General features: G+C 38.6%; 1 protein-coding gene across 5 annotated transcripts in view; it reads right to left on the bottom strand.

Annotated features, from left to right (window-relative positions):
* The window catches only part of DACH1 (dachshund family transcription factor 1), a 304,668-nt gene that overhangs the window by 89,095 nt on the left and 191,341 nt on the right, over positions 1–24,232 (bottom strand). For all 5 annotated transcript variants that reach the window (XM_063304540.1, XM_063304541.1, XM_063304536.1 and 2 more), the window contains exons 4-5: positions 8,399–8,571; positions 1,930–2,065 (exon numbers count right to left, since the gene is read on the bottom strand). In XM_063304540.1, coding sequence (XP_063160610.1) covers positions 1,930–2,065; positions 8,399–8,571 — 309 coding nt within the window. The remainder of the gene's footprint in view (positions 1–1,929; positions 2,066–8,398; positions 8,572–24,232) is intronic.

The raw sequence follows: 24,232 nt of genomic DNA, 5'->3' as shown, positions 1-24,232 counted from the left end.
GAGCTGTTTTTGGTGCCCCCAGAAGGGCACGTGTAACACCGCTGCTGCGTGAGCTGCACTGGGTGCCAGCTTGCTTCTGGGTCCAATTCAAGGTGTTGGTTATCACCTTTAAAGCCCTACATGACATGGGGCCAGGTTACCTGAGGGACCGCCTCTTCCCCATTACATTGGCCCGTCCCACCCAATTGTGCAGAGAGGGCATGCTGCGGACCCCGTCGATAAGAGAATTCCATCTGGTGGGGTCCAGGAAGCGGGCTTTCTCTGCACTGGCGCCCGCCCTGTGGAACATGCTGCCCCTGGAGGTGAGACTGGCCCCATCGCTCCTGGCCTTTCGGCGGAGTCTGAAGACCTGGTTCTGCCACCTCGCTTGGGGCAGAGAGGGGAATAGATCTACATGGGGATGGTTGCTATAGACCACTCCTCCCACACTGGGACTGTTTTAGATTCTTTCACCACTTGGACTTTTTATCTTTACTCTTATTTATATTATTTATTATTGTAATTTCATACTGTATATTTTAAGATTGTTGTTTTAATTGATTATTGTGAACCACCCAGAGTCCCCCAATGGGAGGAGATGGGCAGGGACAAATTAGATAGATAGATAGATAGATAGATAGATAGATAGATAGATAGATAGATAGATAGATAGATAGATAGATAAAATAAAAATATTCTCTGTTACCATCTCCATCTCAGAAGCCTGTGAACAGTGCACCAGATATCTGAGACTGCAAATACAGGGAAATAGTTTTTGCTGGGAGAGGCAAAAGCCCTTCTCCCCATCACTGCTTTGTTCTGCTTCACAAGTGACTCTTGACCTGGTTGATCTCATGATGGTCTCTGTTTTGAGCAGACGAGTGAACTATTTCTGACTCCATTCTGGTTTAATTAAAACTTCAAGCAAAACTGGTGTTTTCTTTTGAATTGTTCCTATTCCCGTGGTAACCTGCTTCCTTGACTCAAAGTAGAGAGGGCCTTTCTCTCTGGCAGCCCCTTGCCCACCCCAGAAACTGCAGCACGCTCCTCCCAGACTACGTCCCTTCCATTTGGATTGTTTAGAATTTGCACCTCGACTTCCTCAACGCAGGCACCACAGCAACATGCACTTTTTAGCGTGGTTATTGGGAAAGAGGCCTGATGCCATAATTTCCACCACATTATCAGGTAACCTTCACAGCTCACATGGGCCTTTAAATGCAGTAGGGAAACTGTAACAAGGAAGCTTGGAAAACACAGAAGTTTGTTCTCCTTTTTTGCAATTAACTTTATCGCATATACAGGTAGTTCTCACTTAATGACCACAATTGAGACCGGAATTTCACTTGCTAAGGAAAGCAGTCATTAAGTGAATAAATCTGACCCGATCTTATGACCTTTTTGCAGCAGCCATTAAGCGAATTGCTGTGGTTGTTAAGCGGACCACATGGCTGTTAAACGAATCACATCGTTCCCCACTGATTTTGCTTGGCAGAAAAAGGTCGAAAATGGCAATCACGTGACCACAGTCATAAATGCGAACCAGTTGCTGAGTGCCCAAATCATGATTGTGGGACTGCAGGGATGCTGTGACAGTCGTAAGTGTGAGCACCAGTTGTAAGTCATTTTTTTCAGCACCACTGTAAGTCTGAACCATCACTAAACAAATGGTCATTAAGTGAGGACTACCTGTAGTTTCCTACCCCAGAGCCTCTCAATTTTTATTTTTATTTCGCAGGCCACTGGACAAATCTACCACCATCCTTTGTGTGTGGAGTGGGGTGGCCTTCAGCAGCTCAGGAGGTAGGTCCCTGAAAGCCAACACCACTTTGCGTTGGTTTCACGTGTTTTATGAGGAGGAGGAGGGAGATTCTGGTGATGGCGATGGGCACATTTTTACTGAGGAGATTTGCAAGAGCAGGTGGCAAAAGGAAATACCCGGCAACCTACGGATTCTGTCTGAAGAACTTTCGGTTCGGGCTGGGGAGCTGGATACGCTGCTGCTGCGATGTGAGGATGGATGGCTGCCAGGCCGTCGACCGTCTTCGAGAGATGGTGCCGGAGAAGGACTGTCCGGAACGCGCTCCTACATATCACCAACACAAAAGAAAGAACACGTAAAAGGAAAGAACCTCTTAGAACCTCTTAGTTATTGAATGTCGGGATCGCCAAGCTTAACCAGGTTTTTCATTTTTCCGCTTTCGGTTTCATACAATGTCTGTTGCTCCAACCTCAAATGGACAGGATAGAGTGAGCAAACAGGGAACCCAGGGCAGGAACTCAAAGCTAAGCGGGGCGGGAAGAGGGGTAGTCGATCCTGGGGGTGGCTAGCGCCTTAACGCGGTCCCCATGTAGTTATGAATCTGAATCTTGGATGCTATTTTATATTTTATACTTGTATTTATATGTTATGCAATATATCTTGTTTTTATTGTATTTTAATCTTTTTATTTTACTTATTATTATTATTATTATTCAAATTTTGTTTTAGCTTTATTGTAAACCACCCACAGTCCCTCTTTTGGAGGAGGTGGGCGGTGACAAAATTTGATAAATAAATAAATAAGTTAGCAGGGACAGTTTAATTGGGTATCTTTCTCACACCTCACCAGATGCAAACAGGCTAATGAAAGCTTTTAAGATGCTGAACATTTGGTTTATTATACTTATTTCTACTTTTATTATACAGCATGAGTCCACGATCTCAGATATATCAAATATATGTTTTGGATCGCAAATATTGTAAAATGCAGGCCCTTCTCCCTATTCCTATTGATTTAAATCCCATTTGTAATTTCTATATAAATTCAAACAGGGTGTGCGCAATCATTTCATTTAACATACTTTAACCATTTGGCCTATCATCTTATAAAGGCCTTCATTAAAATGAAATCCAACAAGCATATATGATTTCAACAGCCTTGTATGCTAAATCAATTTATTATCAGAGTTTAATTTGTGTATTGTATTTATGTGTGTCTTTACAGAACAAATTATATCAGGCAGGCAGCAGAAGAAATAAGAAAGTTCACACAGGACAATTAGAAATCAAAACCAAAGAGGAGAATGTGTTTCATTTTTGTCATATAATAAGGTGAACCAGGTGGGTATCTGTGGGACAATGTTTTATATACCCACTTTATCAGTTGATTTCTGAAATACCCTTTAACCTTAGTAGAAAAGCAGCTGAACTAAAAAAAAAAAGAGTCAAATGTGCAATTAATTTAACTCCCTGAGTTTTAGTTTCACCCCCTGCTTCATAATCCCTCTAATCAATATTATGCAGCCTTTTGCAATTTTCCGCATTATGCAATCTTACATACAATATTAAATAGAAACACTATGTTCCTAAAATGTGTATACTAATAATGCCATAGAATCTGAGAAAGTTATTCTTTTTTCCTTACCCCTGTGAGAAAACAGATTGATTTAATAAAATACTGATTTTTACTTTTACAAAATGTTAACAGGAAAAATATTAAATATTAATTATTCATGAAATTATTCAGACTTAGCTTTTTGACTACTTGTAAAACAGGTAACCTTATATATCTAGGCTTAAGGACTTACACTATACAAATAAATTGTCGGACCTATCAAATCTTTTTTTGGGGGGGGGATAATTCTGTTGATTTCTTCAAAATGTTTCCTTTTTTCTTTCTTCCTTTTCTAATGCCCACTGATCAAATGTAATTGGTGAAAACATGAGAAGCTATCTGGGCAAAACCAACTGCCCACAAATTTCTTCCTGCTATCCAATATTCTTGATGTTCCATGGGCCAAACATGGAACCTGAAATCTGTCCATCTTGATGGTAGTTGACTGCAACTTAGATTTCCACTAAAGGTAAATGACTTGGGCTTCTTCCCTTTGCTTATACCCTGTTCCATTCAGTATTTTTGCAGTCCTTGTAGAAGGATAAGTTGCAAGAAAGAAATAGTGAGTGGATGCTATTGCCGAGTATCTCTTCAACATACTGTATACTTTTATGTTACACGATCATAGTCACCGGTATCAATCTGAAATCCATCAAAAGCAGCTCCTCTTTTAACTACTAAATCTTGTGTTGGATTCTAGACTGAACTTAGGTGGTTTCATGGTGTTAAAAGAGCTCCATTATACATCATCTGAAGAATTGTGTTAAACATACATGGAAACAGAGGAATTAATCGTGAGGAACCGCCCATACACCATCCTTTTAACACAGAGAAGCAAAGAAGCATGTGTATACACTGCACACTATAGCTGATACACAGTAGAAAAAAGTTAACTCCTGCCCTGATGTGGAGTATTTACTGCTAAATAACTCTACATTTGGAAACTCGGATACTCATCGTTTGTCCTGTGATAACTCTAAGGTTGCCCAGATGGCTATTCTTCACATCTCCATGTCCCATAGCACTGAATATTATTTTCTTAAGAAGAAGAAAAAAATCTTGCAAATGAGTTACAGAAGTTGCTTCTCATGTTATTTAATAAGGTAAAGGTTAGGGTGTCCTTGAGTTGAACTCAGTTCTGCTGACAGCATCCATACAGTTTTTTGGGCCATGTTATGAGAGTGGTTTGCCAGTGACTTCTTTTGGGATGCTTTTGGGTCTTCTGAAGTCAGCCAAGGTTGGGTAGGAAAAGAGTAAAGCAAAGCTTGTAGTGATACACTCTTTTTGTGTTCATTTTCTCATTATCTAAGCCTGGTAAGGCAGCATGCTTTCAGAATGCAGATGGAAATTCACATAGTTGAATAACTTGATAAAATAAATCCATGTTAGCCTAATTCTGAAGCTAGAACTCTACATCTCAGTTTCCACATGGATAGAACCCTCCCCTTATTACAGATATCTATAGAGGAGAGTATTTAGCCATGTGAGTCCTCTGAAGGTGTTCAAACCAGAAAGAGATTTACCACCTCAGTGAGAGGTCATCCTCGGTAAGCTATCAGATTGTATTTGACCCCAACAAACCTTTGGCACAGTTGAACACCCACCCTGGGTGTGCAAAATTTCCTGAGTCACTAAGTATTTCTTTCCACTGAATGAAAAGCAAAGTGTGTGTGAAAGGGGTCAGAAGGGAGCAGGTGCAGATGCATTCTTTCGATCCAGTACAAAGAATCCAAATAATTGTCTGAAGAAGTTTTTCATATGTTTGAAAGTAAAAGGCTTATAAAAAAAAATCTATGAGGATTTTAAAAATGTTTTCAGGGAGGGTTTTTCTTAAAAAAAAAAATCATCCCCTTGGACATTTTTTTCTGAAAACTGAATGGCAGGTAACAAGACAGTGGGGACATCCTCTTTTTTTCTTGACATCATGGGCTGAATGTTAAGGAGCATATGGCATTGTTTCTTATCACAGGAGTTAAACTGACAGCCAGAGTTTCTCAGTTCAGATATGCCAGTTATTTCAACAACCAACAGTTGATAGCGTCAAAGAAGCTCAGGCAAAATGTTTGTTACACAAGAGGAGCAGTAGGAGAAAAAAGTGATAAAATTAAACTACAGGGTTAGATTGATGTGCTTATTTTGGGGATTTCTCTCATTAAATAAATCAAACCAGAATTTTGAATTAATAGTTGATCAAGTGATCTTTTAATACAGTAATTTTCCAAGGAGATATCTATCTATCTATCTATCTATCTATCTATCTATCTATCTATCAATCAATCAATCAATCATCTCCTTGGAAAATTATATATATGCACCCTTCAGCAAAATAAATAAATAAATGCAACAAAATCAAATCAAAATTACATTTTTGTAAAGTTTTATCAATGTGTACATGTGTATCATTAAGAGGGAGAGAGATGTTGCATCTGATAAACATTAGTGTAAAAAACTTATACTATGGTAGTTATGCTAAATCTTTAAACTGCTATGGAACACATGATTGGTTTTCTTGCAACAAATTAGCAGAGTCTTCTCTGGAAAGTAGCAGAAAGAATCACTGATTTGCTTAAATTTAGTGTACTGTCCCATTAGAGTGATACAGATTACTTCCAGAAGCTGCTACAAATCTGCTCAAAAATGAATTGGTTTATGAACTCTAACTGCCTTGAGCTCTTTTATGAAAGGCACAATATAAATCTAACAAACTAACAAACAAACAAACAAACAAACAGGGACCGCTCATCATTATCCCTTGGACCTGGTTGTCTCCTGCTGCAGTTGTGAGCTTTGGCATAAATGGACAACTTCTATCTGCAAGCAGTATTACATAACTCTGTAGAAATAGAGGCCAAATCCAGAAGCAACATGTCAGGGAGTTAAAGGAGAGCAAGGCACTTGCTTACTAGCCAATGGCTCAATGCAGCTTGGACCAAACATCTTTGCTCACCTAACAGGTTGAGATGACCATGTTCTGTTGGGTTGTTGGTCCTCTGGAGGCAGAAAACTCGCAATCCATGGCATCCTGAAACTTGAATACATAGAAATGCCTGCTCTGTTCCAAATGTGAAAAGTTTTGGATGATGGTTAGAAGGATGGAAATCCCCTTGGTCATCCAGCTAGGAACATCCAACAGGGGCCCATTTCTTAAGATACCATTTCCATTTTTCACATTTGTGAAGAAGGGGACACTGCAGCTTCATTTCCAAGGCAGAGTTATTGTTTTACACTTGATCTGTTTCAGGAATGTTCATTTTGGAGTGTGTGTGTGTGTTTTTTACAAGAAGAAGGATCTGTTCTTGAATGGACAGAATTTGTTTATTGTTAGGTATCTTTTATTGTTTTTTTACTCCTTGTATTTCTGATATCCTTCTTTGCAATAATAAACAATAACAGACATATGTAAATAAACTCTTGGACCTCTCATTCCGAAAAGATTATTCCCCAAATCCAGATTGCAAAAAAACTATCTAATATTTGTCTAATTGCCAAAAGGGTATTGATTAATTGCAGAATGTAGAATTGTAGAATAAAAAAAACAAAAAACCTGGCTTTCTTATTTCACTCTTTGTGATTCAATTTTATTATTTCATTTCCTTCATTCTTTCAAAAGGGTTAAAAATAGAAATCCAGTTCCAGGGAATTCCAGCTCCTTATTGGCTGAAAATGAAGCCCTGCTAAATCGCAAGTTGTCATGTGAAGCTTTGCAACTTCCAGATAATGCCCTGCCACAGAACCACTTGGTGGATTGCAGAGAATGGTCAGCCAGAGATCTGAGCTGAGAAGGGCCTTCAGAGTAACTTTCCTACTGAGGCAGATTAAGAGGTTTCCATTCTGAAACTCTTATTACCTAGCGTGATAGGAAATGGAGAAGCTTTGAAATGTTCTATTTTCTACTGGTCTCATTCCCGTTCTGCTGAAAAGTAGTCAGATACCAGACTTGTATCACTGATTTCCCACAGGATCCTCTTCATTGGCCAGAGCAGTTTGATATTCTTCAAGCAACAGAAATCAGTTTTGAAAGCTGTGTGCATATTACATGTCTTCTAGAATTCCCTTTCCAGACAGACCCTGAAAGGCCAAATTTTGGAAGGCCCTGGACTTTTAAATCAAAATAGTCTTCAGAGACTCAGTATGGCATGAAAAAAAGCTAATTATTATTTACTGTACCTGGGTAATCTGAAATTAACATCTTGCTAGTACCCCTGGGGATAGCTCTCTATGCCCCTATAATTTAAATCCTATGACATTTCGCATATATTTCACACATGTCATATATATGATATATTCACATATATCATATATATATTTTACACTGACATAGGAAAAATATATTTCCTATAAAAATTCCCATTCTTATAGGTATCTAAAGAATAAAATTCATTTGGGAGGGAACAGAAAATGCTTGTGATGTATTGCTACTATACATACTGTATACCCACTTTCCCTGCATATGTTCTTGGTAGCATTTCCATGACAGAAACATGGTACCAACTATCTAATGCTTCAGAGGAAGGAAGGAAGGAAGGCAGGAAGGCAGGAAGGCAGGAAGGCAGGAAGGCAGGAAGGAAGGCAGGAAGGCAGGAAGGCAGGAAGGCAGGAAGGAAACCCTAAATTTAAAATATGATGAAGTCCTGTCTTGGTTCCTTCCTGGATGTTATGACACCAGCACCAGGGTCACAATCCATGTATCTCATTTAGCCATCATTCTGGCTAGCTGTAATGCTTCTGCTTACAGCCAAACAGTTAGCTGCCATGATGAGATCCTGGTGCCCTCTGCAAAGGGTAGGGGACTTATCACCGACCTCTAACTGCTTCTCTGAAGCTTCTTCTCACACTAACTAGTCCCACAATTTGAGCAGCTTCAACAACTATTCACACTTCCATATGTCTATGTCTGAGTCTGAACTAAGGGAATTTTTAAATTAATGCAATTTGTTTCACATTACAAAAGATCTTTTATGAGCGAGGAAAGACACGTCTTGGGACGGAGAAGGCCGAGAAGGCTACTGGCACATCGGGGAGCAAACCCACGCCATACCCACCTTGATCACAGACGTCTCCACTCTGGAGGGAGGCCCCTGTACTTGTGCTGCGGCAGCCATGTTGGCGATTGTGGTCAGGTGGTTCATCTGATTCATGGCCATTGTGACGGATGCTGGGGGCAGGCTGACCGGAATAAGTGGATGGGGCATCATCATAAAAGGTAGCTCAAGGCCTGGGGGTGGGGGAGGGAAGCAAAAATAAGGTCGATGATGTTTCAAACGCTGAAGTTTGCAAACGCTTTTGACATGAAACCAAGGTAAATGAAGGACCTACAAGATACAGCTTGACTCAATTGTTCCTTAGCAAGGAAACATCCTACCCATCAATATCATAGTATAATACATACTAATACATACATACTTAGCTGACAAAATTGATTCCTCTGGAATAATGCATGTCATGTGACTTAATCTGCCCCTTTGATCATGAGGATGGAAGGTGACATCTCTCCCTAAAAATAATTAGCAACAGTGGAAGGGTTCTTCAACACCTCATTCAAGATTCTCTTCAGGTACAGGTAGTCATTGCTTAATGACCATTTGTTTAGCAACCGTCCAGTTATGATGGCACTGAAAAAACTGACTTATGACTGTTCCTTGTACTTATGACTGTTGCAGTATCCCTTCAGTCACATGACAGCGATTAAGGTACTTGGCAACCATTGCACATTTACAACGGGTGCAACATCCCGTGTTCAGGTGATTGCCATTTTTGATTTTCCCAGCTGGCTTCTGATAAGCAAAGTTAATAGGGAATTGCATGATTCACTTAATGACCATGTAGTTTGCTTAATGACCATGCGATTTGCTTAATGGCCACAGTGATTTGCTACCGCCACAACAATGGTCATAAAATTGGGTCTAGATTCACTTAACAACTGCATTGCCTAGCAACCTACATTCTGGTCCCAATTGTGGTCATTAAGCGAGGACTACCTGCACTATTTTAATTGTGCTGTGATCCTGGACAGAACACGGCTACTTTAATAAGTTGCTGATAAATGCTGCATTTGAACAACCGCTTGTTCCAAAGCTCCTCTGTCAGAATGAATCCGAAGAGCAGCCTGATATCGTGAATTACCCTTCTCACCCTCTGAGTCATGAGTTGTGTACACTTAGGTTTTTTTGCAATTGCGTTGAGTTGTGCAAAATTAGGCGGAATATAAATAGGATGATTATGATTATCACCATCATTAACAGTGAACACTTTAATTTATAGCAGCAATTTACGGCAAAATCTACAGCATAGGAGTGCTTGCACTGATGATGATCCCATGTTCATTTCAAGCTCCTTTGAATCACTGTGAGAAAATTTCCCCCCAGCAAAAAAAATAAATTAAAAAAATCCTGCTTCTATAAAATTAGTAGAGTAGTAGTGGTGGTGGTGGTGGTGGTAATTGTGCAGCAATTTGTATATAAAGTGGGAATGTGCTCCTACCCATCCCTTGAATTCAAACACAAACCCTAAAAATTAGCCTGCTGAAAATGCAACATTTCTACATGCAGGGAGGGCTTAACATTGGAATGGACTGAAACGTACCATTCTGAATCTAAGAAGAAAAAAAAAAGATTTCTCATCTGATATTCAGAAAACTGGAAAAAAAAATCACGAATATGAGTACACGAAACACATTGTTTTGGCCTATAAACTAGAACAGATTCTTACTAATTATTAATTTGGTGTTTCTCTTATTTTCTTTAACTTGCAGGCAACTCATATGCATCATTTACTAGAACACTATAATGAGTTAAATGATAGTTAATCTCAAAGAAACGTACACAAAATTGAAGCTGTAAATAGAAAAACAGAATGAAAACTCATTAACACAATCACTTGGTTAACTTCAATTTATGTTAGTATTTTAAACTCAATATTCACTGTGGAAGAGTATTTAATATTCAAATAATATCAGTAAATAAATATCCTAATTCAGTTTATATACAAGATCATTTTCTCTACTAATGGAGTGAACAATTAACTATTGCATATCTTTAAGACAGACTTGCAAACCTCATACATAATAAACATATATTCTTGTTTTCCCATGGCTTACCTAATTTAGGGCAACAGCTTCTTCTATTTACATCTATACTTACACCCCCTTCCTGCCTTTCTTTTTGCATTATGATACTTGTTAATGTCTATAATTTGCGACTAGTTGTCAGTACAATATTGCTTGCATAGGTAATCATGCTGTGGAATTACCTAGACACAACATTATTCCGCTCCACTTTAAGGAAACATCTCCTGAAAAACAGCTATCCTTTATTCACTCTGAAATAAATTCATTTACCTGTGGACAGACTAAAGTATCTCCAATCCAGTCATCTAGAAAGGCCAAGAACATCCGTAAGAAAGGAAACTTCTACACCAACCTATTTCAATAGCCATCATGTCAAATCCACTAAAACCCATTGGATAGCATGGAACTTCAATGCAATGGCGTTTGGATGCAATGGATGAAATTACGGTTGTATCCACAGCATTTTCATAATGAACCATGGAGTAAAATGATACAAATGACATAATCTATTTCATTGGTGAAATGATGTTGCTGGAATGATATTCTCTGAAACTGAAAATAACAGAAATTGAGAATAAGGGACACCCTCTCCCCCACAAATTGTTAAATTGAGATTCAGCTGCATATTGACTTCCCAATCAGTACATCCGTAGTTAACACAGATTTATTAACTATGATTTAAAACTGAGTAGTCATGTGACTGGAAATCTCAGTGCGCATGAGATTTACATTTTTGTTGATATTATAGTATTTGACCAAATAAATGTAATGTGAAAGATCCAGGGAATGTTACAAGATCAATGGATTCACAGCAGTTAAGGGACACAGAGAATTGGATAACAATGCCTTTATTCTCCTCAAAGTTCTATGTCTTTTACTACCATGTAATCAGAGAAGCCACAAAATGAAAAGCTCGTCAACTCATGACATATGTAAAAAAGAACCAGACCACCATTTGGTGAGGCAAATAAAGTAAACAACTGTGCACTGTTTAGCCAAAACTTTGGGAGAAAAATAATGAGCTATCACAATCAAATGACAAAGCTCCACTTGGGACTACATATTTTTCTTAGAGTTACTCTTAAAACTTCCTTCTTGTCTTCAGAAAAGGTTGTCCATAATCTCAAGCTAATTAGACCAAAACTCAGGCATCAGGTCAGAAGCCTTCCCATCTGGTTGCTTTAGCCAAGTTAATCTTTGTTTGTTCTAAGGTTGCACTAGTGTGTTTTGGCTGAACTTCTAACCACCCCCACAGACTTTTTGACTGTGGAAATATGCCTGGACTTTCTGCCATGCACTTCAGATCTGGGCGAGAGTCTCCTGGGCTCCCTGCCCATTCCTTATAATCTCTTTTTAGCACTTTTCCTCTCCTGCCCTGTTTCTAGGACCAGAATTCATGTCATTTCATTTGCTTACTATACTTGTTTATTTGATTACTTGATTCATGGCCCACTTTTCTGTTGGAAAAGAACAATCACAGTAGCTTACTGTTTAAACCAAGAAAGACGAATTAAGGAAAAAAAGTTAAAATACAAATAGCAAATACTAAAATCATTGACCACCGAAGGTCTGGCAAAATATATTTGTACACATTTCCTGAAAGCAAAAGGAACAGGGTCCATGCAACCCTAGATAAAGTGCACCCCATAAGCAGGAAGAGACACAGGAGAAGGTCCTTCTAGATGAGCTACAGAAAGTGAGGGCACTTTCAGAAGAACCTTCTGCCAGCTTTGACATCTGAACAGGCAGTCCTTAGCTAGCCAAGTTCAAAGCCATTTAGGACTTCCAAGGGGAAGACCAACACTTGAATAATGTCCAACCTGACATTTTAGCAACTGGAGAAAATGTTCGGTACAGGTATGATTCCAACACCTTGAAGCAATTAGCAACACAGGGACTGCATTTTATACCACCTGAAATTTCCAAATACTTTCCAAGTGTAGCCCTTACTGGAGTCATAAGTCATGTTCACGTCAGGAGAGTTAAATGGGCTGGAATTCTTACCTTTCTACAAATATTATTTTACTCACATATTTTGCATCATTATATGAGCTCTATTTGTCATGAAAAAATTCCTGTGTGAAATGTGACAGATAGTTTCAGCACTTCTGGGCCATTTAGCTCAACCATAATCCCAGTCTTGGACTTTGAGATCATATTCCATTTTTCATGTGATTATCATCTACGTCAAAATTGCCTGCAATCCATCTGCTGAAAGATAATCACTTTGGTGCTTCAATAAAATGATGGATCCTCTTCAGTATAATAATCCAAATCAAACATTTGGTTCTCTTTCCTCAAAATGTCAATATATATTCCACTTTACTTCTTTGGGATGAAGCTTAAGCATTAGACATTCTGTTACCATATGGAAAGAGAGACTAACCCTTTTTAATGCTTCGAGAACTTCAGAGGAAGGTTTCTATTTAATAGAAGGCATGACTGTACCGAAAATAGGTATTACAGAAACACCACCACTTCAGCAGCATGTCGTGATACGAAGGGCAGATATCAAGAATGACTGACGCATTAGAAACCAACCACATTTATATTTGCTTTGGAAGTCTCCACAGCTTGCCATAAGTGAAAGGAAATGTCATCCATCAACTGCATTTTGTGGCCAGATGGATGTTCAGACAACTAGACGGTAGTGGTGGTAGTTCTCAAATCCCAGCGTATCTCTAATCATAGCTGATGAGCTGCATGTAACTTTGTGGGCTGCAGGTTATACATCTTGTAATTATTTATAGTGCATAACTTTTAATACCCAATTTTACCCTATTTCTTATTTCTCTAGAATTCTTTGATTACTGTATGTGCCATCAAGTCATTTTCGACTCCACAGATAAATTTTCTCCATAACAATCTATCCCCAACTTGTTCTTTCAAGTCTCCCGCTGGTGCACTCATTGCCACCATAACCGAGTCCCTCCCCCTTGCTGCTGGTCACCCTCTTCTTCTCTTTCCTTCCACCTTTCCCAGCAGTAGAACCTTCTCTAGAGAGCTGGGTCTTTACATACATCCTAAGTAAGATAATTTGAGCCTGGTCATTTGTGCTTCAAGTGAAAACTCTGGGTTGATTTGTTTTGATGATCCATCTGTTTGTTTCCTTGTCTGTCCATGGTATTCTCAGGAGTCTTCTCCAACTAGAATTCTTTAGAAGTTAACAAATATTTTCAAAGGAGTTACATAGTTAAACTGGGTATGAAAACAACTTGACCATCTAAACTTTTCAACAGACTTTCAAGAACAAGTTTAAGTTATGCAGGTACATAGCATTAGTTCAGGCAGTCTATGTAAAAGTGGTCATGCTGGCTGGGGAATTCTGGGAGCTCAAGTCCACACTTCGTCAAGCAACCAAGGTTGAGAAACACTGTGGTGGAGGAAGACAGGTCCAAGGATATGTTTTTCTTCCAAAAACTAAACTTACCAACTAGGATAAACTGGGCAAAATTTAACGTAAAACCAAAATATCCACATTTTATATTGATGTACTGTATATCTTGGCTTTTCACCTTAAAACACACACTGACAATATACATGTTAAAATTATTAGACTTCAGGTTATAAGCAGAGTTTTAGGGCATACTGAAGATGGAGAATATGTCCAAGGCTAATTCATGTAACCCTAAACCCCTTCTTAACTTATGTATGAAAGAGATTACTGGGTCTAGGTAATAATAGTGATTTATTCACCAGCATGCTGTAACTTTTTCTTGATACAATAGGACAGCAGCACAGGAAGATGTCCTTTATTATTTTAATAATTTTAATCAAGTGAGAATTAAAACATGGACAAACCTTGCTGTTGACTGACCTGTCCTTAAACTTCTTGATTCATGACTTACAATTCTGCCTAACCTTCAGAGGCTCATAGCCTAATATATCACACCCAAAAGGGTCAAATGTATAGAAACCAGAATGCCTGTAAAAAGTATTGAAGGAGGGAATTAAGATATACAAGAATCATCACAAAATACACTTAAAATTTATAGCATGCTACTTCCAAATACAGCTTTGAGTATTACTCTATTACTTTAAATGCTCATGTCAATGAGGAATAATTGATCACTAATTGTCCAGACATATAAAAGTTTTATAAGCTTCCAAGAACAGGTTCTAAAGCTAACCCATGGATTCATATATAATCTTCCATTCTTAATTCTTTAATTAATACTAAATAACTTCTTTTTCCAGAAACATGAAACTGCAATCGCCCTAAACTCAAGGTATTTTAGTAAATGTATATTATCATTTATTTGGACAAAACAAAGCTGCTCAACACTTGCTCAATTGGTCGTGCCATGATTTGGAGGAAAATGTACTTTTGAATGTGTATTTCATTGAAAAAATCATGCAAAATAGACAGATGGCAACCAGAATCAATAAACATTACAATAATTTGGGTATGCATGTGATTTGCTTTTATTGTTCCTGATCAGTAAATAGCATCTGGCTTTTTTTCCTGCTTTATGGGAAGAGTCTTGCATTTATTTTACTAGATTTCACTAGTCATCTGTTGGACTATTAACACAATATATTATTAGAACAATTTTTCAAGCAGCCGTTTTTGTATAGAATGTGTTTAAATATTCAAAATACTAGAGGTAGCAAATGTCATTTCTTTCATAGTTACAGAATGCAAACTCCCAGTGTTTTATCCTAATGAATAAATGAGTTTGTCCTTTATGTATAAAATATAGTTTGTGTTTGTTGCAGAAGATTTTTTAATAATAGATGAATTTTAGGTTGGCTGCAACATATTCAATAAAGTGTGATTAATTTGGTTTTTAAAAAATGCAAACTAGACATTACTATATTACTTTGCAAAATGCACAGCTTGCAACATTATTGTCTCAGTGGGAACTTAAATTGAATTGTAAAATGTGTCTTATTTCTAGTTTGATTTATCTAAGAAATTGCAGCGGAGAACATCCTTTTTTGAATTTCTGTGCTTCCTGAATCGGACGGCACTGATAAACATTTATGCTCATGCAGACAAATCTCTATTTTACAGAGGATTTTCAAAATTTGAGGAATATGAACATTCACATGCTGAATGATGAGAATTAATCTTTTTTCTGAACATTCAAAATTCTGTATTTCTTACCTTCACTTATGATTACATGATGACCATATTTAAATTTAGATTCTAAATGTAGTTGCTGTTGTTGATATACAGGATGAACCAAAAGTCAGCATCCATAGGCCAATCACAATCTATTTTATTAGTGTTATTAATTAGGTCCCCCCCCCCCAAGGAAATGTTATTGTACTTAAGAATGTTCAACAGTTATCTGTCAGACAAGTAAGGAAGTGTTTAGAAGGGAAAGGCAGCAGATTTTAACTTTTAATGAGATTAATTTACTAAATTGTACATGGGGCCTGGCTTTCGGTACACCCAGAATATCGTCCATTTCCACGCAATGCAATGCCACCCCAACACTTGTCACAGCACACACAGTAGGAACATTCTTATTAAGTTCTGGGCTACACTTGATCTTAGCTAGAAGACTGAGAAATGAGCTTATTAAAAGTTTTAAAGCATTTGTTTCTTCATGATTTAGCTAAATATGTCAGTTGGACACATCACAGTAGGACTGCCATTGCTACTGAAAAAAAAGGTTCCCATATAAGAGCCAGTATAAAAACTTTTCCACGTTTTGACAGAAAAGCCACTTTTGTGCAATCCTGACACAGAAATACATAGCAACCAAATTTTGTGTATCCTATAACAATGGTTTATTCTTGACCAGGGATACAGATACTCAGCATTGAACATTTAGTGCATCTACAATTGTTGACTTATCTGCTTTCTAGAACATCCAATTTTGGCTTTCAAGGTAGGGGTATCTATGGGGGGTGGGGGTGAAAAAGGCTAAGATGGCATCAGTGACCACAGGTCTAAAATCTTCAGAAAAGATTGGGGTTTTGATCACGTACGTAGCTGTGGCTGTTATTTTGGCATTTTTGACCCCAGTGAACTTGTTACAAAGAGTAAATTATTCTTCATATTTTGGGTTTGACCCCACAGGAGGAAATCTGGATTCTACTCTTGCATTCACCAGAAGATACTTTCTTTTTTGAATTCCCCCACCCAAAACCTTTTAAAGTTTTCCATTATAACCATCTACATATTATGCCATGTGCTGCAGTTTTATTGCAAAATTCTAAATCTTTTCCTTTAATAATAGGCTGTCCTCTGCCCCAAAATTAATCTATGATAGCATTTAGCTTGGCTTTTTGAAGTAAATATCACTAGATAAAAAGCCATCTGGCCCTGAATAATGGGACACTTGAATGCCCGTATTAGTGTTTGAAAATGAGAGCACAAATCTTCTAAAAGGATTAATTTCCATAAGAAAGATAGCTTACAGATCTATAAAAGGCGTAAATTCAAAACATAATAAACTGCCAAGAGGGAAAGGTAGATTAAAGAAAGGCAGAAATACCTCGTTACTCTTATATGGCAAAGATTCTCTATCAATTACATTTGCTACGGGAGAATTGTTCAGAGCTTTCAATATCAACTACAACCTGGAAGTCATTGTGTGTAAGATGTAATAATCTGACCAAGGATGGTGTGTGTGTGTAAATATATATAAAATCAAGCTTATCATTCAGATATTCAAGAGGAAACACAAAGAAGCTTGGAGTCTTACTGTAACGTGGAAAGCTAAGCGAGTTTTGTATATTTATTAAAGATTTATATTTGACAAGAGCTTTGCTTTATCATAGTCTAAAAATACCACTGTTGCAATGCAAAGCTACTTTGGCTGCCCTTTGGACTATATTTCAATATCCTGTTTCAAAATAAATTCCTTTGAATGGGTCTCTGGTGGGGCTGAACCAGTTATTTTTGACTAAATTGCTAAACAAACTCCCAGCGTCCTCCAGAAAACCAAACCAGATTCAGATTTTACTAGCCCCGTTTCTGAGGTCTGCAGTGGTTTCTAAGGGATAAAACAAATCTGTCCCATGCATCATTTGATGTCCTAACAGTCAGAAATCACGCTGAGACGAGGAGTAGGGCTCTAGTGTTTATTACTGCTACATAAAACGGAATCCTAACAAACTGAAGAAGCGTGGGAAAAACCCAGACAGATAAACCCCGAAAGTTAAGGCGGGTCTGATCTGTGTCTCTTTGAATGGCTGCTTAATTCCTCAGTACTACGCATGTGTTTCCCCCCCTGGATAGAGGCCCCCTCCTGCTCGCCATCAGTACTCATGACATTTGACACGTGTAAATCTGAACACATTATTTTACAGGAGCTTCTTTTTTCGATATAACTAGAAAAAGGGTGTAAGATTTAAAGATGAAGAAATAAAAAGTGATAGCATTCATGTACAGGTAGTCCTCGACTTATGACCACAATTGGGACCAGAACTTCTATCACTAAGCAATGTGGTCGTTAAATGAATTGTGCCTGATTTTATGACCTTTTTGCCACAGTTGTTAAGCGAATCATTGCAGTCATTAAGCAAATCATGTGGCCGTTCAGTGAATTCAGCTTCCACTGACTTTGCTTGTCAGAAGCCCCCTGGGAAGGTCATAAATGGCAATCTTGTGACCTCAGATCGCTGCAACCACTGTAAATACATGCCAGGTGCCAAATGCCCAAATTTTGATAATGTGACGGCAGAGACGCTGTGATGGTTGTAATTGCAAGGATTGGTTGTAAGTCACTTTTTTCAGCACCATCATAACTTTGAAGGGTCATTAAAAAATTGATTGTAAGTCGAGGACTACCTGTACTACTAAATTATCTGGATAGTATAATGATAATATATAGAGGACCATGTGTGTATTTTGAAAAACATGTCAGTATTCACAGAGGGAGCAATCACTGATTTTTCCTTCTACCAGTAGGACCTGATGTCACGTGGAATGGATATCCAGGGATTCACCCCACTTTCTGACTTTGAAGAGGGCCTGGGGACGAAGCAGTGGGGAACACTGGAAGTCCCTGGGTAGACAAGGTGAATTGTGTACAGAACTTTTAGATTCCGGTATCTGTCCTACTTTGTTTGCATACAGCATTTATATGGCCACCCAACACAAACCATTCATCTCGGGGTAGCATAAAAATCAAAAAGGAAAATCAAACCAACCATACAAAAGAAACGTATCATTAAAACCAAATAAACAGTAAATGGTAAACGTGGCTGAATCTCCTATAACTCCTAAGAATGGGGACTCTACTCATTCTGGACCGAAGGCCCAGGGGAACAGCCAGGCCTTGACCATCTCCTGAAGGCCTGCAGGGTTGAGGCCAGCCGTGCATATTCCAGGTTATTCCTGTTCTACTTCTTGACAACACCCCTACTTTCTACTGGAGGGGACATTCCATACATTACATCCCCTGTATGCAAGTTTGGGAATAAGAGAAGGATGACTGGCAGAAGTAGGCAGATTGGGAAGGGAAAGTCCCAAGTCCTTCAAAGAATACAAACTAGGAGGTGAACTTACAAACTAGATGTGACACTGAAGATACAGTGAGGTGGTTGGCAAATGGACCTCCTTACTCTTTGAAGACCCGACTCTGAATTCATCTTGGCAAAAACTTCACTAATTCACCAACCCATAGTCCCTTGTGAAATAGGGGTTGGATAAATGGTTGTTCCATGTCAGCTTCACAGACGCTTGGGCCCCCAGAGATGCCCCAGAATAAAGAAAACCTTGTAAGAACCTGAACAGCATTTTTGAACTATCCTGCAGCATAGCCAAAAAAATAGTTAGTGTTTAATTTTTTTATTACAAATGCTTTTATGCCAGTACAACACTTAACTCTAAGGGGCATACAACCAACAGCGACTTAACAACAAAGCCATCAACAAAATTATTTTTAAAAATCATTTACATTTTTAAAAATACTGTAAATGCACAGCTCCATGGGTCAACACCAAAGATTCCTCCCATACCCAACTTCACATCCTCCCACTCACATCCTAGTCCCCAAATTCACCATGGAAATGCCATGCTTCTCAAAGATTCCTGAATGTTAAAAGCAAGGATGCCGTATCTGGTGGGTGGGGAGTCCACAAGGAGAGAGCTGCTGCCTCATGGCACCTCCTAAGCCCTCTTTGCCCCCAAACAGGTCTTGGAGACAGCCAGGCCCCAAGCCACGTAGGACTTTTCAAGCAATGACCAGCGACCCCAATGGCAGCTGAAAACAAGCCAGCAACGATATACTGCCATCTGCTGCTTCTGCTTTCTAGACTTCACGCATCACATTCAGACTAGTCCCACTGAGCTTAAACTGATCGTAGTGATTGTTTCCTGAATTTCAGTGGCATGTCTCTTGAACTCCATGGCATGCAACAACAGCAGTTCTGAAATGGAGCATTAAAGGAAAACAGGACAGCTGTAGAACTGCAATAGCACATTGTGTAGAACCACAATGCCTTAACAAGTTTAAACAGAGGGCAGACAACATTAAAGTTAAGTGTTGCACTTCTGGCGTTACCTCTTCTGCTCTATGACTATCCTTGGCAAGCCTGCCAGCACGTGGAAGTGGTCTGTCATTCATGAGGACCAGATCAAAATTCATACCCAGGAGAAACTCCCCCTTGATGAAACCAATGAGGTCTATGCAAAAGGGCAGTGGGTGTGAGTGTGCATGCGGAAAAATCAGTTCCACTGGGCCTGCCAATAAGCGAAGCAACTGTGTGTGCAGACACAATCTGGCCACAACCTTCCAAACAGCTCCACTGTCGCTTATTGAGGATGCAGCTGCTTTAATGCTTCCAGATAACACCCTTTGCAAAACACCCCTGTCAGATACCTTTGCACAAGCTTCCTATTGATGTCAGGATTTTTATTCCATTTGTTTTGTGTGGGGTACGTATTTTTGCATCCAGTTTTGTATGGAATGGAAAACATCAGCAGTGATGATTTGGCTCGATTTGGCTCGAATAATGCAGTTTTGCCTAGAAAGCCTTTTTTTTTAGTAGTCAAGAATTTCTTACTCATCACACCTCTTATCTTAATTATCACAAACTATTACCCTTGTAAAAATATGTAACGATCTGTAGAACTTTAAATAATGAATTATACTAATCCCAGAAAGATTACAGTAAAATAAGATTATACTGACCAAGGGAAACTGGGCACTTACTTATAGATCTGAACATGATTAAAATTATGTACATCTTCTTGCTAGAGAATGAATAAAGTACAAAATGCTCATAACGTTTTTTTTAAAATATTAAGTTAAGGGTCTCTCTCTCTCTCTCTCTCTCTTAACTGCTCCAAGAAAGCTGCTTTTATTTAAAACATAAAGATGGTAGTTACAACATTTCTGCAAGCATAACTGCTATTCCATTAAGGAAATGGCACTGCAAACAGTAAATACTGCCCCCAGGGGAAATGTAAGTATTGATTTTATTACTATGTTGGTTGGTTTGTGTTTGCAATTGTCAACTCTCGTTTTAGGCTGTGCATTAAGTGCACTTATAATAGCTTTAGAAAAGAGTAAATATTAATTAGAAAATATTGGTAATGCTTTTATAAGTTTGGGGCTCAGCAAACAATACACATATTTTAAAGGGGGGGGAAGGAAAGGGAATGCTGTAAATATAGCTGAGACATTTAAAAGTCAAAACAATAACTACCATACCGTATCTGAGCTGCGAAAATCTGGACAAATGTAAGACAAGACGCAACAGTTAGTTCCTGTATCTTTCGGCTGCCGTCTAGTGTCGGTATGCTAAAAATAATTACCATGTTCTAATTAATTTACAGACCTAATGCAGTTTAAAAACCAAAACCGAAAATGGAATTGGTGAATAAATTTTATTTCATGCATGCATTATCAGCAATAAGTGATGTAAGGAATGATGTTTACATTTACTAATTTAAGAATTCCCAATACAGATGTTTTGATTTCAATGACCAGTGTTTCTCAACCGTAGCAACTTAAAGATGTGTGGACTTCAACTCCCAGAAGTTGCTAAGGTTGAGAAACAGTGCCATAGACTGATGGTGCTTGGATTTCACATCCTGATGGTGTGAAAGAGTCTGTGGGCTCTACAATGAAAGTGCTCATGGTTGTGAGCCGGCACCACAGTAACTTGTGCTCCCTGTTTTGTCGGGCCACAGTACTAGATTCAAATGGTCAACTGGCTCATCCATCAGAGATGAACCCTAAGGATCTTAGACAAACCAGACTGGCTCTCTAGTGCTACTGGATGATCCGGTCCAATATAAAAGCCACAAGCCCATTAAGGCTGACATTTTAGAGCTCTGCATTTGGAAAGGGAGCTTTGCACCGTGCCTCCTTGAAGGGTTAACACGGGGCAGCCTCTGGAACGCTTGGCATGGCTGCTTCAAAAGTTTTCACCAACTCTTGTCAATGCATGTGAAAGTCTTTGCAGCAGTTGCACCCAGGCTTCCAAAGGACAGGGCTGCCTTAATGAAACAAAGTCCCCTTTTGGAACTTTGCACACAGCCTTAGAACACCTGCTTCCAAAAGTGTTTTTCAGCCTATTCAAAATTGCTGTTTTTAGTAGGCAATACAGAAGCAAAAAATATTCATTTTTGCCCTCCTTGAAAGCATGAATGTAGCCAAGTCTTCCTCACTGAAAATAGGGAGACATCCAGTGTCTGTTTTTTTTTTTTTTTTCCAATCCTGGATTCCAATATTGGATTGTAAAAGGACATTCAGCCTAGAAGCAGAGTATCAGTTATATTTATTAAATAAATAAATACTTATTGAACAAGCCAACAAATGAATAAATATATATTTAACCCATTAAATAAGTTATAATGGATTTTGAAAGCTTCTTCCTCCGTGTTTGTCTAAAACTGATCTTCCTGTTAGAAGCCACACATTTGTGGGAACTAAAGGCTGGAGAGAAACTAACGGGCAGAACAGTTTTTAGGAGACCAGCTACTGTTTAAAACAACAATAACAACAACAACAGGATCCCAAGCCAATATGGATCAGCGATCTGATTTTATATGTCCTAATCAATGTACATGAACATTTTAAGCCAATGTGAGCTTTACAATATTTTCATTTTCTATTATTTGTGCTATTGCAAAAACAACGTATATATATAATACTAGATTCTGATATGACTGTGGGGATTTTAAAAATATATTCCAGACACTACTAATTCACACAATTCCACAGGCCTTTTGTACGGTAAATTAGAAACAATTTTTTTCAGCTAATTTTTATATACAAGTCTGCACAGTAAAAAGACTCTGAAATAATGTGGGCAGGTTTCATTTTTCTGTTGCATGTAACCCATCATTACAACATTAAAAGACTTAAAAGGGAGACGGCAAAAGACACTGCAGAGAGGTTGCAAACCTCCACGTGGATTAAGCAAGATAATTACACAATGTTATACAGTATTTTCTCCAGCATATTTAAGCGATAGGAATTCACTTTTGAATCCTGAAGTAGAGGGAAATACTATGGATTTTCAGCTTTTGGTTACATTAAACGATAGGTGTGCATCTTAAATTTTGGAGTGGGAACTCAGAGAGAAAAAAAAATCTGCAACCCTTGTTTTCTGTGCAAACCTGGGGCACTGTTAAGAGATTTAAGTGACAGTGACTAAAAACTGATGGTTTCATCATCATTTTCTTTTAACCTGTATCATTGTACAATAAGGAAAATTCTAGGATTCTACTTCAGCACACATCATGCGTGGGGCAAGATTTCAATGCCGCACTCATGCAAAATCTGTCTTTGGTGGTTCCTAAGCTGTGGCTTATGAAACCTTATGCCTTTTAATAAAGTTTGTCAGTCAGAAAAGGCACTACCAGACTCCTGGTTTCATACCTGCCCTTGAGGTGCCCATTAATATTGAGAAACGACTGGGTTGTCTTGCACAACCGGTGGTGCATCTTCCTGAAGTAGGACAGCCAACAGAGGCAATGCCTCCTATGAGGACTAAGTTGCGGGGGGAGAAGAAATACAGTGAAGCCCACCATGAATTCTGCTTGTGTGTGTGTGTGTGTGTGTGTGTGTGGAGACTAACTGAATCTGTTTGCAAGTGGATCCTCAGTGCCAGGTGCCTCCAATTTGTGATCCCATGGTAAAGCTTCAGTGAGGATTGAACATTCAAAGCTTGAAGCTCACCTACTATTAGACTTGTGTGTGAACCACAGAGAATTAACAGTCATCATCATCCAAGCAAATCATTGGCTTCTGGGCACATTTTATCCAATATTCTATAATACTCAAAAAAATATTTCAAATCATTTATGTACCCAAACCATGAAAAATCTAGCTCCCTCCATGAACATGGAAAGATTCCGTCAATGACACTTGGTGATTACATGGATACATTCCTTGAAAAAGAACCTTTTTTTTTCTTTAAACGGTTTGCATACCCCACACATATGGGTATTAAGGGAACTTCCTACCTTGAATTTTTAAACATGGGGCCAAGGAGAACAGAACCTGAGATTGGTAAGGTGCCACATTTTGCATAAATTTCCTCTGTGTGCATGCATATCAAATCAGAATAATTTTCTTCCGACCATTCACGGTGCCTCACACCCAAGCTATGTAGCTATTCTTTCGAGCTTAAAAAGGAGAGACGACCCATCTGAATATTATTGCTCTTCTTGTGGTTATAACCTATGGTTACTTTGTACAATTGAAGAGAGCATCCATAACACTCCTGCTTACTCTCCCCACAACCACCAGTAAAGGTGGTTTGGTTGGGCTGAGTAAAGGTCTTGAGGTGGGTTGGGCTGAGAGAGAAGATTGCCTTGGCTCAGGCTTCACACCAGGCTCAGCAGGAAACACAGCTCCTCAACCCCCTGATCAATACTTGCAGAATGAAT

The sequence above is a fragment of the Candoia aspera genome, chromosome 5, assembly GCF_035149785.1.
Source record: "Candoia aspera isolate rCanAsp1 chromosome 5, rCanAsp1.hap2, whole genome shotgun sequence".
In the NCBI taxonomy this organism is placed as follows: Eukaryota; Metazoa; Chordata; class Lepidosauria; order Squamata; family Boidae; genus Candoia; species Candoia aspera.
The sequence above is the reverse complement of the archived record's forward strand: the minus strand, read 5'-3'. Positions and strand labels throughout refer to the sequence as shown.